This window comes from Lepisosteus platostomus, chromosome 7, assembly GCF_059453375.1.
Source record: "Lepisosteus platostomus isolate fLepPlt1 chromosome 7, fLepPlt1.hap1, whole genome shotgun sequence".
Lineage (NCBI taxonomy): Eukaryota > Metazoa > Chordata > Actinopteri > Semionotiformes > Lepisosteidae > Lepisosteus > Lepisosteus platostomus.
Window position 1 is genome coordinate 14,552,342 of NC_142617.1, and position 15,288 is coordinate 14,567,629.

A 15,288-nucleotide genomic window follows, 5' to 3' on the forward strand; every position below is an offset into this window, starting at 1 on the left:
TACAAGTAATGAACGTCTTATTTTCGCGTTCAGTCGGTGAATATAGCATAATCAGTATGCTACAAAACGCAATACAGCGGAAGACATTCAGCTACTTCCAGGTTAATCTCAGTTGCCAACGTCATTATTGTTGATGAACCTTTGCAAACTACAATTCCCAGTGTACACTTCGCCAGTGACGTAGAGGTATTTCCTGTTATGGAAAATGGCTGCTCGGCGTGATATAGCCTTGTAAAACGATTGAGTAATGTGGGAATGGTAATGGTCCCGTTTTTTCAGCGTAATATAGGGTAAGTATGGATTTAAAAAAAACCCCACATTTAACCCAACGTGCAGTCTTTAAAAGCTTACTGCGTGTGAAATAGCGAGTTTATTTAACTTACTAAGAGCGATAGTCGTTTAGGTAACGTCTTGATAGGCCAGAAATTCGCAATACGGCAACTGTTGAAAGTTTAGTGTGTTTTTTCTCTTTATATGTCAAACTAAAATATCTGAAATATCTGACGGTGAATAGGAAAGTAAAAATGATCGATAGACAGGATGACGATGTGGAATCGCTGCGGTGGCTGTTGCGCTGAATGACTCGGTTAAGAGCAGAGTACTGAAAAGTTAGATAACGACATGTGTATGAACTCCACTGCTGTCGTTTTAAGTATTTTGTTTGTATATTTTTGGCCTAATTATTCTGAAATCCACCACAACTTGGTCTTGTTTCTATCCATGAAAAAAGCTCGAATTATCAACGGTTAAACTTTATTGCTAAAAAATATTTGATCGTTTTCTAGGAGAATTTAGCGCGCATCATCATTTTCTAGCCCGGTTGAAATTCCCAAGCAGAAATAGTCATTTATTTTTGTGACTAAGCGTTTAATGGTTCACATTTATTTCTGCATCAGTACATATAGATTGAAATGTGTGTCTGCTCAGTCGGGTTGTACTGTTTCGCTTGTAAGTCACCTTCACACGATGAATTGCACCTGGACGAGTTGTATTTTACATGATGGCGTTGCAAAAGGCTGGATGATGGGCATTAACGAAATATGGAACAAGTAAGGGTTTATTCCATGCTGAAAAGAGAAGGAAACAGCGTTTCGGCTGTGGAGCCTTCTAAAGGTTTGACACCCGAAGAAGGCGCCACAGCCCTTGTTTCCTTTCTTCTCTTTTCAGCATGGAATAAACCTTTACTTGTTCCTTTGCAGCCTACGCATGCTGACGCAGCTACCTACTTGAACTATTAACGAAACATTACAAACGTACTCCGCTTAGAAGGCTCTTGCTTGTCCTGCTTGTGGTGTGCATTTTAGTAGATTGCAAACAAGAACGTTTTGCAAGTCAGTCCGTTGCTTCAGATTTTATTTAGGAGTGCATCTGGGGAGATTTGTAGCTACATGATTTATCTTGCAGTTTGTTATTTTTATCGCACCTTTAGTGCCTGCCCCTTTTTGAGCTTCGTATCGTTTTTTATCGATGTATACTGCTGTTATTGAGAAATGATAAGACACTATTTTGTGGTTGTCAGGTTTGCCCTTTTCCGGTCCTGATTTCTCTTGCTTGTTCCACAGATGCCTAACAATGATGACAGTGTTTCCCCTTCGGAGCATGATGACAGAGAACCGAAGGAGCCTTCCCTGAAAAAGCTTAAATCGGCAGACGCAGATCCCGAGCCGGAGGCGCAAAACCTCAGACGCGATCTTGATGTAGAGGGTCTAAGCCAGGGGCTTCTCGATTTCTCTCCCACCGAGGAATCCCAGGAGGATGAGGCTTTGGGCACCTCGACCACTGAAGGCGATGAGTTGCAGGAGGTCGTGGAGGCAGAAGATGGGGTTTCGAGCTGGGTTACAGAGGGCAGTGGGGCCCGCGGTAGCACAGATGTCAGCTCCCCAGAGGGTGAAATCAAAGAGGAGCACGATCCTGAGGGGCTCACAGGGGACATGGCAGCTATTGAAAATGTAAGTGGGGAGGCGTCAGGGCCTGTCAGTGAAACCTCTGCCTCAGATCGACGCGTTACCCTCCCGGGCAAGTGCGGTACGAGTAGCACTGCCTTTATTGGCCCCAAGTGCCGAAGTGAATATGATGCACCGAAGACGGACTTTGAGGACAAGCTGAGCGAGTTCTACCGAGAGCTGGAGCAGATTGAACCTGGCGATTCCAGCACCAGTGAGGATGTGCGCGCCTCTGACGGTAGCTCCAGAAGACGGCAACGCCAGAGAGGGCCCAGGGCAGACGGCCAGCCGAACGCTCAAAAGAACCACAAACCCAGCGCGCACCGTCGGTCTCGTCCGTATCGGGACCAGTGGCAAGACCAGAGATACAGACCTAATGATTATGGGCCTGGTCGGTTTCCCAGCTGGGACAGCCCAGAGCCTCCTTATCACCAGCCTCAGTGGGAACAGGCCCCGTTGTTCATTGTTCCTCAGGGCCCCCTTTATCCAAGATTTCAGAAGTCGCCTTATTGCGGCCCTCCAAACTTCCCCCCTCAGCCTCCTGGGCCTTTCTACCCCCCAGGTTATACATCGCCTATGAACTACTATGACTATTCTCGGAATGACGGCTCTTGGCAGTGGGAGGGTGGGGAGTTCCCCTCGGCTTCTGGCTGTCCCGTATATGATGGCCAGGATGTCTATTATGATGGTTCCCAGAGGTTCGTTGGTAGTGCCTGCCGTCCTCATGGGTACAGGAACTACCCCAGCAGCAATGGCAATGGCTTCTCGTATTGTGGAGAAGAAGCGTGGTCTCATCCTCCTGAACCTGGAGCCTCTGATGGCTTCCAGTCCGGCCAGCGTCAGGAGGAAAGATACCCAGGCCCGGAATACGATGGGCACTCCGAGTCATCCCCCGTTTTGATTCTGATGAGGGGCCTTCCTGGATCTGGGAAATCAACACGAGCACAGTGAGTACTTGGAGAGAGTGGGGCGGGAGTGATATTTCTCACTGATAAAAAAGAAAAGGAAACGGGATTGTTTCAGGTGTCGTAGTGGTATTGAGATGGGCTTTTGCTAAATTGTTTGTATTGATCCTCATTTCTGAATTACCAGAAGTAACTAAAAGAGATAGACAAGCATTGGGAAACTAGTTATCAGATAATGGCTGTTTATTGTTCGTGCTAATGTATATTGCAAAAAGTGTGTTGATGGTTGTGTGCTGTCTTGATTCATGCCTCTGCAGTGGGCTTACAAGAATTACACAGAAGAAGAGGCCCTTTGCCCTTTGAAACATGCTTCTCCAACTGCTTTTTGAAACAAGCCAGGGCTTTAACTTTGCATAAAGAAGTGCCTAATGTTCAGTTTTAAAAACAGCTCTGCGTAGTTTTCACTTGGAACCACCGATTCATGATTCACTGTTGATTCAGCTCTTCCCGTCCACTCTGTTGTATCATGTGTTAGCTCCACCTCTTTCATTTGGAATTGCTGGCACTGGTTGCGCTAAGGTACTGCACTGGAATGGACTGGAGTTGACATGTTTAGCAGCACTTGATCATAATATTTTAAAAGAAGCTTCATACTTGTATTTGAAGTTGGGTTTGCAAGACTATAGCATAAGAAGACTGGGGTAAGAGATTAATGATTCTAATCGGCGTCAATTCATTTTTTAAGTCCTGACACATTGTGTTCCTACTTTGCAGGGAGCTGCTGTCTTCTGGTCCTGACGGGATTGTTTTAAGCACAGATGACTATTTCAGTAAGGAGAAGGGATACACTTATGACTCTGCCTTACTCGGGGAAGCCCACGACTGGAATCACAACAGAGGTATAGGATCTAACTGCAGGCATCGCACTTGACATGAATAAACATCTGGTTTCTGCTTTATGAAGTCTTTCCAAGTTTGCACAGTCAGTTTGTCTTCTGAAGAAATGGCATTTGTGCCCTTGCATATGTGACCTCCAGAATCTGTGCTTTTTAAACCGCAAGCTAGCACGTATCTTCTGCTGATGCTGTGGACCGAGACTTTGCGTCAGTGTTGCATAACTGTTTGTAAACAGGTTTTACAGTTAGTGGTGACATAAAGTCTGCATAGTACAAGGATCAAATGTTTCTGAAATAACTGGCATTCATTTTATTTACAGCTATTTTTTTTTAAATTAATAGAAACATCTTACATTTTACAATCTCTTCACCTTCAAATGTCCCTAGCACTCTTTGCAGATATGAGCAAGTGCTGGCTGCTAAATCCAAATGTATCATTTTGTATCATTGCAGCTAGAGAAGCTCTGGATCAAGGCCGTTCACCTGTAATAATAGATAATACTAACTTACAAGCTTGGGAAATGAAGCCGTATGTGGAACTGGTAAGCTTTTCTTATTGCTCGAGGTGTTTTTAAGCTGTGACAAGCCTCGTCAATGTATTCGCAAGTGTTGGGTAGATTTTATACATCAGACCACTGTAAGAAAAGACAGACTTGCAGAATCATTTTTTCTCTCTTTTAGATGATTGACAGTCATTCTTTTTGCAGGCATTGGAAAGAGGGTACAGAGTAGAATTTCAGGAACCAGATACAAGTTGGAAATCAGATCCTTTGGAGCTGGAAAAGTAAGTAATGTTACCCAATGCAACCCATTGTTGGTCCCCTTTCTGAAGATAGCTTGTAATCTTAATTGAACTTCCTATTTTCAGATTGAAATTAGTTTCAGTTGTTCATCTGCCTTTGCAACTGCAGATGGTCACATTTGAGGATTTTATTACTAATGTACTAATTTGAGTGCTACAACAGCCATGGAAGGAATAAATGTCCATAATAGTAAATGCAATCCTTCAACTCACAGAAAAATATGCAGCTGTCAATTAATTGAAAGCATGCCTTTAAATTCTCATTCATTTCAGGTTTTGAAGGAATTCAGATCTTTAGACACTCTTTGCTTCAATCAGAAATTGATTTCTATGAAAGAGTAAGAAGTTATTGAAGTTTTATTTTGTTTTGGTTGGTGGTGTTTTGTCCAAGAGCTTTTGAAGGGTACTCACTTGTGATCTGTTACTGGGCAGCGGAGCACTTTTGGCAACAGACTGCTCCAGCTACGGTGTTCAAGGGAACGTTTCCGCAGGTCTTTCCTCCCGGCGGCTGTCAGGGTGTATAATGCTGGCCTAGGGTAGGACTGTTAGCCCTTCATTTGCTGTCTATGGATTTGGACAATCAGTCTGTATAAACCTATGCACACTTTGCACATATTTTATTGTTTTTACAGTGACTATGATAATCACATTTTGCACACACCTGTGTATTTATTTTTTATGTATTTATTTTTATATTTATTTTGTTGTCTTTTGTTTTATAACTATTCTGATGTCTGTTTTTGTTTGTCCTGGGCTGGACTGCTGTAACACATCAATTTCCCTACAGGATTAATAAAGTCTTATCTATCTATCTATATCTAGTGACTTGACGGATTGAAGCGTGATGGGCTGGTGAGGATTCAGCGCACTCCATACAGTGTCTGACTTCATTCTTCTTCCTCTGCAGGAGGAACAAGCACGGAGTGCCCGGAGAGAAGATTTCGCATATGCTGGAGCGATTCGAACGGCCCGTGTCTGTAGATATTGTACTGAACTCGCAGGAGCCCACTCATAAAACCTCATCGCATCACAGACAGAGGTGGGGTGGCACAGCAGACCCCTGAGAGCCCTGACGTGTTTCTTATCACATGAGCACAAACACATACAGCCTAACACATACAGCTGAGATCCATCTTTCAGTAACCAGTGGATTTTCGTGGTGATCTTTTCTATTCTTTGTTGCTATACCCCCTCCAAAAAGTATTTTCACTTCTGCGCTGGTGAAGATCCATTTAACAGTGTGATTATATTTTAACCATTTTAACCAAACATCTTGACATTTCTAAGCAATACTCATATGAGTCTGTTCACGGAGGTGTCCTTTTCATGTTTTCTTCCATTGCTGCAATTTCCTTTATAGTCTGTCAGTCCTGTGTTGAAATATGTACTAGTCTCTTGGGCAGCTGTGGAATTCAAGAAATGGGAGAAAAAGTTGTAAATGTCTCTATGAAAGACAGTGGACACATGTCCTTTAAAGTAATACTGCATTCGAAATCCTAACACAAGCAGAAATATTTTTGAAAATGTATTTTGTAATGCAAATTTAAGAAAATGTTACATTTTTTACATCTGGATGGTTAAAACACATTTTAATTTTATGAACTTCCAGTATTTTAATACACCACTCTGTAAGTATTTGTTTTTATTTTCAGTACTTAGACTTAATACTAAAGAGAATTTTTTAGAAGAACAATATAAATTTGCACTATTTTTTGTCGTAGATCCCGTTCTGCTGTGGATACAAAAGATATTCCTATTGTTTTATTTGCAAAAAAATATTTCAGGGTTTGTCAAGCTCAAGTTTTATATGTATATATTACTGCAAGGTTTGATATTTATCTTTTTGTATATATGTACAGCAATACAGTACCTCCAGAGCAGAATGGACACATTCATACAGTACTGCAGTTTAAGTGCAGAATTCAAGACACTTTAAATGTGGAACAGCATAAATCTGTAGTTGGTGTTTTAAAAATGAGCTGTAGTTGTCCTGGAGACTTGAACATCAGTTTTACAGCTTGAATTTTTTTAACATTTTGATGTGTATTTTATTCCCCCCCCCACTAAGAATAATCAGTCTACTGGTCAGTTGATTTCAGCATTGCTGACGACTTAGTTGGGAAATCTTGAACTGAAACGGCACTAAAGATAGTTCTTCTGAAGGATTCCACCATTATTGTGCTGTTAACACCTGTGTTCGTTTACGACTTTAAAAATATTAAGAGTTTAGTAAATAGTAAAAGTTTCCTTACTTACTCTCTCCTTGGAGAAGGACTATTCTTCTGTGTGAAATATTAATAAAGATTAACATTCTGTGAGGAGGTGTAATTTACCCACTTACCTCCTCCATGATTCCTTCAATCACATACTGTATTCCTGAGTTTGAATATTGCAAAGTTGTTGTTTTTTTTCATTTGAAGAGCAGAACCAATAGCAGACCACATCAAAGTAGTCATCTGAGAGAATGCCTCATTCTTTTCCAGCAGAGTAGGTCAGCTTAGGGATCACAGTCCTGTTTTGTTGACTCTGTCCCACCAGGCTTTGCATTTTAATCCGTGCCGTCATATATATATGGAGCTTGATTATTCACTTTACTACCTGTTACATTTTGCATGTTTTTGTTCTAGTACCTGCTTTATAACAAAAAATCTACTTCTAGGAAAGCATGGTGATATTTACCTTTTGGGTACTTGCCAAACTTAAAATCGTTTGTCAAATCAGTTCTAAGACTAACTAAAATAAATCTGGTGTATGTCAAATTTAATACTACATCTACAGTTATAGACCACGTTCTCCCTGCCTTGAATCAGGTGGCATGATGTGTGATCAGATGCTCACACTTTGACTTATTACGAGTGTTCTGATGGCAGTGCAGATTTCTTTTACTTAATTTTCAGGTTTTTTCAGTCTCGCTAATGTTTGACAGGATTTAAACAATCAGAGTCATGTCCACTAGGATATTCACTCTGGTTGGAATGTGTTTTTTTAACCAGGAATGCTTATTTCTTGACTTTGCTAACAGATGTTTTTGTTCGGTGTCAAAATAAACTGCTTTTTTTGTATTTTCTGTAGCTGTAATGGAAGGTTTTGTATCTGGGTGTCACAACACTTCCTTGTCCTTGGGGTTGGTGATAAATGTAGAGAAATATCCTATAGGAGGTGATCTGTACTCGAGTACTATACTAGCTGTTTATAATGGGTTGAAGACTGAAAAAGAAGCACAATCCTCAGAATCAAAGAAGATCAACAGATACAATCTACTTAGAATATTCATAACCAGTAGTATTTTATTGTGTAATGGAAATCTCTTTTGTACATGGCATTCTGTGTTTTATGTAATTTAAAATTAAACATCAAATAATAAGATTTAAATTTCAATTGAAGTATATATCCTGTTTTCCCTTAACACTTACAACTCATAGTAAATTTAAAACAAATCTTCATTCTTAAAGTTTCTCTGTGTGTATTTGGGATTAGATATGATTTTTTTCTTTTTATAATGTAGGTGGAATGAAGCTGTGGATGTCTGCTAGTGCAGTAGTGAAACGCAAATTTGTATTTTTTGATTTGGGTTTTTATGTTAATCAAAAACATTTAGTTCATATTTCTCTCAGGAAGAATATTTGCAATTTAAAAATACTGTTACTGTGGTAGCTTTACAAAACATTTTATTTATTGTTTGAACTTCTGAATATTAGTGTCACAAACTTGACGGATGTTATAATTGTAAATATTAGCTGTCAAGAGGAGCTCTGTAATCTTTTGTAGTCATTCTGAATGTTTTTGTCTTTTCAGTTTTTTTTTTATTTACAATGTTTCCGGATTGTAGTAACTGTTAAAAGCGTATTAGTACTTTTAGGAAGTAAATTCCCTTACAGGAGTTTTACACCGCAAATGTTAAGAACTATAGATTTTCAACTTGATCTTCTAAGTAGAACCTCTTTAAGGGCTCCAGTTGCAGTAATTTGCTCTCTTTTACATTGTAACCTATTTTAATTTTTTCCCCAAGTAAAAATGGTAAAACAATTTCTTCAGTTTGTATTTTGTTTAGTTTTTCACAATATTACAAGTTTCCTGGATGTCCTGTGTAAATATTTATTGCAACAGGAACTTTTACAACAGACCACACTTGAATGGATTCACATACTAACTTTAAAATGTATTGTTTTTATAATTGTGTATTGCAAAATGTTACACAACATTACAAGAATAAATAAGACAAAAGCACAGTTTGATAAGACTCTATTGCACGGCAAGACATGGAGCTGCAGTACATATCTCCTGATACAGCCACCTACATGCTACCAAGGTTTGTATATTCATCTTATTTGTAAGGGAGCTCAGTGGTAATAGAGATGGGCTTACAAGACAAGAATACTGTTCTGCACTCTCTTTAGGGGCATTTACTGGACAACATTTAGAGTGTGTTCAAAGAATAAGACCTTGCACAGAAATAATTGGTATGTGGAAGGAGTAGGTAGTATCTAGGCTTTGAATGCACCTATCAGGTTTCGACAGTTTCTTTCATCACTTGGTCGGATGAATTGTTTTATTTAAACACCAGTTTAACTGCATTTACTTTTTGTTTAATTAATAATGCCAGTGGGCGAGAACTTACCCAAGTCTCCTGTGGTAACCAGCTCGTGTGAACAAACAGGAATGCTGTCTGAAAATTTCATTAGCTTGTACAAATCATACCGAAAACCTATTTTAAAATGTTTTGCATGATTTTTATGTTTAATTTTGTTTAGAAATAGGTCGTTTATATGACTGTGGTAAAATATATATATATCCTTTGTTTTCATAGGAGGAATGCAATGGAAAGGTTTTTAAAAAGACTAATCTACATTAACATGTCTGGAATGTAGAAATAACAGAAAAACAGTCAATTGTGACTTTGACAATGTCAATGACTTTAAGTTGGTAACATTTTAGCAGACTGTTTAAGATTCACCTGGTTTATTAGACACGATGTTTGTTATTAATGTAAATAAGAAAAGTTCATAGGGATTATCCCACTCCAGTTAGTCTTTTAATCACTAATTTGTAAAGATGGGGAACACTCAAGTAGTTATTCAATTAAGAGACCTCATCCTTAATTGGATGAATAGGTCCTTTAGGACTGAAGAGTATTATGATTTTGGTATCCGATACTTTAAATTCTCTCTAAATATCTGCTTAATCACAAATTGTTCCAAGCCTTAAGAAGTTGAGAGTTTTATGGTCACCTATAAAACCTGCTGGATTGGGTGTCTCTCAGGCCAGGGTGGGAGACCCTTGATGTGGGCGTGGCTTTGTAGTCCCATGAATTAAGCTGCATTATTTGCTATAAAGATGTGACTACAGATAACCATACAAATGTAATCTTTGATTTGTAAAATTATTAGCTGCTGCCACTGCTGATGGAATTCTAGGACACTCTTACTACCTCCCCCCAAAAAAAATAACTGAATCCCACGGGGATACATATAGAACCCACCCTCCAATCAACAATCTGCTCAAGCTAGAAATTGAGATTTTGGGCACATAAATCTGCCATCCATGGGCTATATTTGTAATTTCTTATTGGCAGAGAAGTTATCTGGTCCAGACGTGTGCAGGCTGCTTTAATTTCAGGACTGAGGGGTTAACGTTCACTTATTTTCTTGTCTGTAGGAATAGAGTGCAAAAACCGAGGTCTAGGAGAAGAAGAAGAAATCCCAAACGGAAAGGGCAGCGGAAATCGGAAATCGCTGCCGGCTCAGAAGTGGGGCTACGGAGAAGGACCCACAGCAGCTCAGCCTCTGCCAGTTCTGAAGAAGAAGGGTTACTCGCTACTAGTGGTGAACCTTCAGGGGGTGCCGCACTTGTAGAACTGTCTTGTGAAGTACCCCATGTAAACTTTAACAGCCAGGGAGTACAAAGCAGTGCTGTATGTCATGATCCTAACACTGCACAGATGGCCACGGAGGAAAGCTATGCTAAAGACCGATATTTTTCATGGAGCCTTGATCGAATCTTTGCAAAACTGTACAGCTATTTTGGGAAACCTGTAGCACAAAATTCAGAAGAAGCTGACAAAAGACGTGGCAATTCTACTGGGAATAATGCCGTCATAGAAGAGTCAAAGGCAGAAGATCATGATACGGTTCATAAAAGCGATTTTAAATGGACTTCAACAAGCATGAATCAGGATAACGAATTCAAAACTTTTGAAGAAAATGAAACCAAAGGTTCAGGTTCTTATACCAAACAAGACAAGGTCAGCTTTGCCGCAGAAGTGCCTTTTACGAAACATTGCAGTGGTTGCACTGGCATTCAAAATGAAAGAGACAGAGTAGCAGTTTTGAAAAAATCCAAAAAACTGGAGCAATTTATTTTGTCTGATATGTGTCATGAAGATTCATCGGCTACAAATGCTTCTGCGCACCCAAAGACCAAAGGAGTTGTCCATTCTGAAAAACACCCAGACAGCTCTGAAGATTATACATTGCGGGAAGCCATATCCTCAAACAATGACTGTGCTCAGTTGCACATAAAAGAATGCTCACATACACAAGTACAGGAAGAGAAGCCTTGCCATTCACAAGGAGATGATCATTCTACAGTGGCGTCAGAGCAAAGGAGAAGCAATAAGATGATCAATGCAAGAGCTTCAGCTCTACAGAAATTCAGGCGGCCTTACAATATTGCTCCAATGTTTCATTTCGCACAGGAGAGGAACACCATCTGCAGGGGGATTGATGCAGAAGAAAATCCCCATTTTGAAGATGGGGAACAAAAACGTCAATCGCAAATACCTATAGCCAAACTCCAGGTGAGAAGCAGATTTACAGGAGGGAGTGAGATCTGTCGAGGCATACATCCAACAGCAGGTGAAAACCACGATACCATCTGCGTTAAAGATGGGGAAGAGGATTTCACAGCACAGTCTGCAGGATCTCTTGCAGAAAGCACAGAGCGTTGTCAGTCGGTCAAAGAGAATAGGACTGCAGCTTCTCAGAACGTTTATGATGAGATCCACTTTGATTACAGAGACACTGAGGGAATAAGAAAAACGGACGCATCTTCAGACTTGGCTCCAGGCGAGCCAGACGTTTTATCCTCAGTTTTCGAATCTTCTTCTAAGGAGATGTGTGAACCTGCAGTCCCAGGTGATCCGTGTTTTGGAACAGCAGAAAGAGATTCTGAACACGACACATTTGGACACAGTGAACGCCAGAGAGCTGCCTCCACCTCGGGAGGATTGCTAGGAATCTGTTTGTCACTGAAGCTGGCTTTGCAGCTCGAGGAATTGTTTGGACCCATTGGTGTGGAGCTGGGTAAGTCTGCAGCATTCTGCAGTTTTTCTTCTGTAGGGGCCATTGAACCAACTAGTTCTCGAATACAAGGATAACTGTTAAATGTGTAAATTTATCTTTGGATTTTCCCAATTTAAAATTCAAAGTTTGGTAATGACATTGATAAAAACCTAATTGATAAAAAAAAATATCGCATTAAATGGGACTGGGTAGTGTCAGCAAATTTGCAGCAAATTAATGTTTTGAGATGGCAGTGAATTGAGGCTTTCTGTTCTTACTGGCGTGAAACCACACTGGGCAGATATCACAAGCCTGCTGTGATTAAGCATCTTCACTATGGGCAGCCTGTCAGTGGTTTGTCAGAAGTCAGCATAATCATATGACCTCTGCATCTTGGTTTTGTGAAGAAACGTTGGTCCCCCTTTCCATTTCATCTAGAGGAAATGTTTTACTTTGTATTGCAATAGATGCAAGATACCTATTCATCTAGAGAAATGTCTAGTCTAACTGTTATCCCCATAATATCTAAAGACTTCCAACAACAACTGGTAAACAGAACCTGGATAAGGGAAAAGTGTCATTTATTTCTTCCCCTGTTTCTAAATCATATTATTTACTTCATTTTCCCCCTACTCCTGTAGCTATGTTCATGTAAGCTTTCTTCCTGGGACTGCACAAGAGCACAGAATAAAGCATTAACTAGCTAACCATAGATGAAACAACTTGTATGGGTTATTGTTAGTAAAGTAATAGTATTAAAAAATAGTTATAAAAGTGATACCATTTCAAATGACGGGTATTTCTCTCAAGATGTGGAATTCCCCTTTTAAAACACAAATCGATACTAATCTGGGTTAAGTTTATGTGTGAGAATATAATACTGGATAAATTCTCCACAAGTGAAGATACTTTTGCTAAATACATTCTGCAAACTATAATTGGACTTTATGTATATGTAAATACAGATTCCTTGCTGCCTGAAGATTATATTGTGCCTTTGGATTGGAAATTGTCACAGATGATTCATTTACAGTGGAAGAAAACATTAGAGGTATGTCATTATTAATGAACGTATAATGTAGATTAAAGAAAAGGGCTACATTTTAAAAGGACTTTTCATTTCAGACTGTAAACTGAAGATGTCATGTTTAAGCAGAATTATTACACAGTCATGTCAGAAAGTACCTATTGTCAAAATAAATTCCATTCATACTCTGAAAGCAAAACTGAATAAACATCTCACCTTCTGTTTGACTGTTTGACACATATCATAAGCAAAATATGAACAGCAAAAATATGAAAAAAAAATTGTATTCAATTACCTATCTGTTGTTTGTGTTTTAGGAAAGACGGAAATATACCGTTACAAAGTGACAACTTCCAGACAGGTATTTTTTATTTTTGATTTTTTTCCCCATTTTAATCCTGCTCATTACCTTCCAGTATACTTGCCTGTACTTCTTTAGCCTTTTTTGCTTTTAATCTTTTAAACTCGAATAGTAAAATACACATTCAGGGTTTCCTCATTATCTGTTTAACTTGTGCAAACAGCACATAATAGCTATTTAGTATGAGAATCTATGTACTGTAGCTATGAATCTATATAACAAGGGAACAAAGATGCAGAAGAACAAAGCATGCATGTGTGAATGTCTCAATAGCAATTTTCTATGACTGGTGCGTAATGAGCTCCCATGTACAGGCCCTACAAGAGGGGGGGCCAGCAGGGCCATTGGGCCCGGGCCTCACCTCAGCCAAGGGTGCGTGGTCGTCCACTTTAACCCTTTGGCTGTTTCCCGACTTGAGTCGAATTTGGAACTTTTACCATATACTGCGATGTTTGACTGAAGTCCACGGCTGTGGAAAAACGTCCCCCTTTCACTGCTGAATCTACTCTTCTTTAGGCGTTTCAAAATGCCTGCCTTAATCTTCCCATCATGCTGTTCTTGACATTAAAATATTGTTTACCCCTCTTCCCAAACAATGAGGGGGCCTCACAATGTGAGCTCATCATCACCTCATCTGAGCTCTCGGAGGGCCTGCCCATGTACAGTGTATGTCTAACCAAGGTATCGATAAAATGGTCAAAGACGTTAGCACTGAGCAGGCAGATGTTTTCAGCAAAAAAAAATCAAAACCTGTTCTTAGCAGGATAGGATAAAAGAAGAGTTTCTTCCTGTAGCTTTTAGAATATACTGTATGAGTTGCATGCAGTATAAGGGATAAATCTCCACTGTTAATCACCATCTTCTTAAGGGAGTTGGGGTGACACATGAATTGTTCACACAGTGAATGGTGGAAGTATTGGGCTTTGTGCTTTTTTCAGGAGCATGAAAGTGGCTCATCAGTGAAGAGATTCAAGATGGATCTGAGGAGAGGAGCGAACTGAGCGCTCAGCCCAAGGGGATGAAAGAGCACTCCAGGAAAAGCTCCTACAGTCTTGACTACACTGGGTGATGGCTTGGGTGTCTCACAGTATATCACTTGTTGTAAATGCACCTGCATAAATGCATAATAGCACACTGTTCTTTTATTGCACACAGTTCTTTCAAACAAATTATACCTTGCATAATTTTTTTTAAGAAGCCTTATGAGTTGCACCAAGTATATTTAAAGATTGTATGTGTATATTAAAGAAGTGTTCGCTGTGAAATAACAAATTAAGGAATACAGTATTTATCACAGTGACTCACTTGTCTTTTATTTGTTTCTTGTATTGGAGATTTTTTGTTTCATACAATCTTCAGAAGACTTGGTCTGATTTTTCAGTAAACTGGCTCTGTCTGGGTTACTCTGGACAAGAGCCTTTGAAAGATTAAAGCATTTTAGAACACAACAAGCCATCTACACAGACACCCCATTGTTTTGCTGATTTTCATTTAATTATTTATATATGATTTTTTAGCATCAGACCTAAAGAGCAAAGAGAGAATTGCACGGATTAGTTTCCAAAAAAACGATTGCCAAATTAAAAATGCAGTGCTGTACCGTAACATGACTGTTTACATATTGTTGCTGGACAGATACATGTTCTGTGATTCACCTTGTGTTACGGCTGTTCCTCTGCCATGTATTACCACGCATTGCAATTTTTCTGAGAAAATAAAGGCATTGCAAGCACGCAGGTCTGTTTCCTATTTTCTATACAGAACAGCAAAGTGACTATATGTATGACTGAAATGTTGTGTGTCTGAAAATGCTTGTTCACTTTTCTTCTGCTGTTGCACCACACAACCCATTTCCCTCTGCAGGGACAAGGTTTTGTGGTGGTATGGCGATGCTCATTGGCTGCTGTCTTGGCTCACTTCTGTTATCCTGGAAGGACTCACAAATCCATTGCTATTTTTCTTTTGTGTTACCTGTGATCAGGCTTCCCCTTTTCTCAAGTTGTGGGAGTTCTGCTTTTCTAACCTTGTTCTCTTGCCTTGTTTTGTGGCAATATCCGGATTGTGATAGATTGAT

At 39.6% G+C, this 15,288-nt stretch overlaps 1 protein-coding gene across 1 annotated transcript; it reads left to right on the top strand.

Moving 5' to 3' along the window:
* The first annotated feature begins 149 nt into the window (after positions 1–149).
* On the top strand, positions 150–14,946 carry LOC148658352 (uncharacterized). The gene is made up of 10 exons (XM_088639418.1): positions 150–290; positions 1,563–2,890; positions 3,623–3,747; positions 4,198–4,286; positions 4,452–4,528; positions 5,454–5,585; positions 10,202–11,847; positions 12,792–12,877; positions 13,171–13,214; positions 14,153–14,946. Exons 2-9 carry the CDS (start codon positions 1,563–1,565, stop codon positions 13,198–13,200), a joined length of 3,513 nt encoding a protein of 1,170 aa, XP_088495544.1. The 5' UTR covers positions 150–290; the 3' UTR covers positions 13,201–13,214; positions 14,153–14,946.
* Positions 14,947–15,288: the final 342 nt, after the last annotated feature.

What these genes read in the sequence shown, in the direction of transcription:
- LOC148658352 (XM_088639418.1), top strand. Translation starts at nt 1,563, where the DNA reads ATGCCTAACAATGATGACAGTGTTTCCCCTTCGGAGCATGATGACAGA. An exon ending in GATCCTTTGGAGCTGGAAAA is followed by an intron (nt 4,529 to 5,453) that starts GTAAGTAATGTT and finishes CTTCCTCTGCAG; the next exon opens with GAGGAACAAGCACGGAGTGC. An exon ending in AGTGGAAGAAAACATTAGAG is followed by an intron (nt 12,878 to 13,170) that starts GTATGTCATTAT and finishes TTTGTGTTTTAG; the next exon opens with GAAAGACGGAAATATACCGT.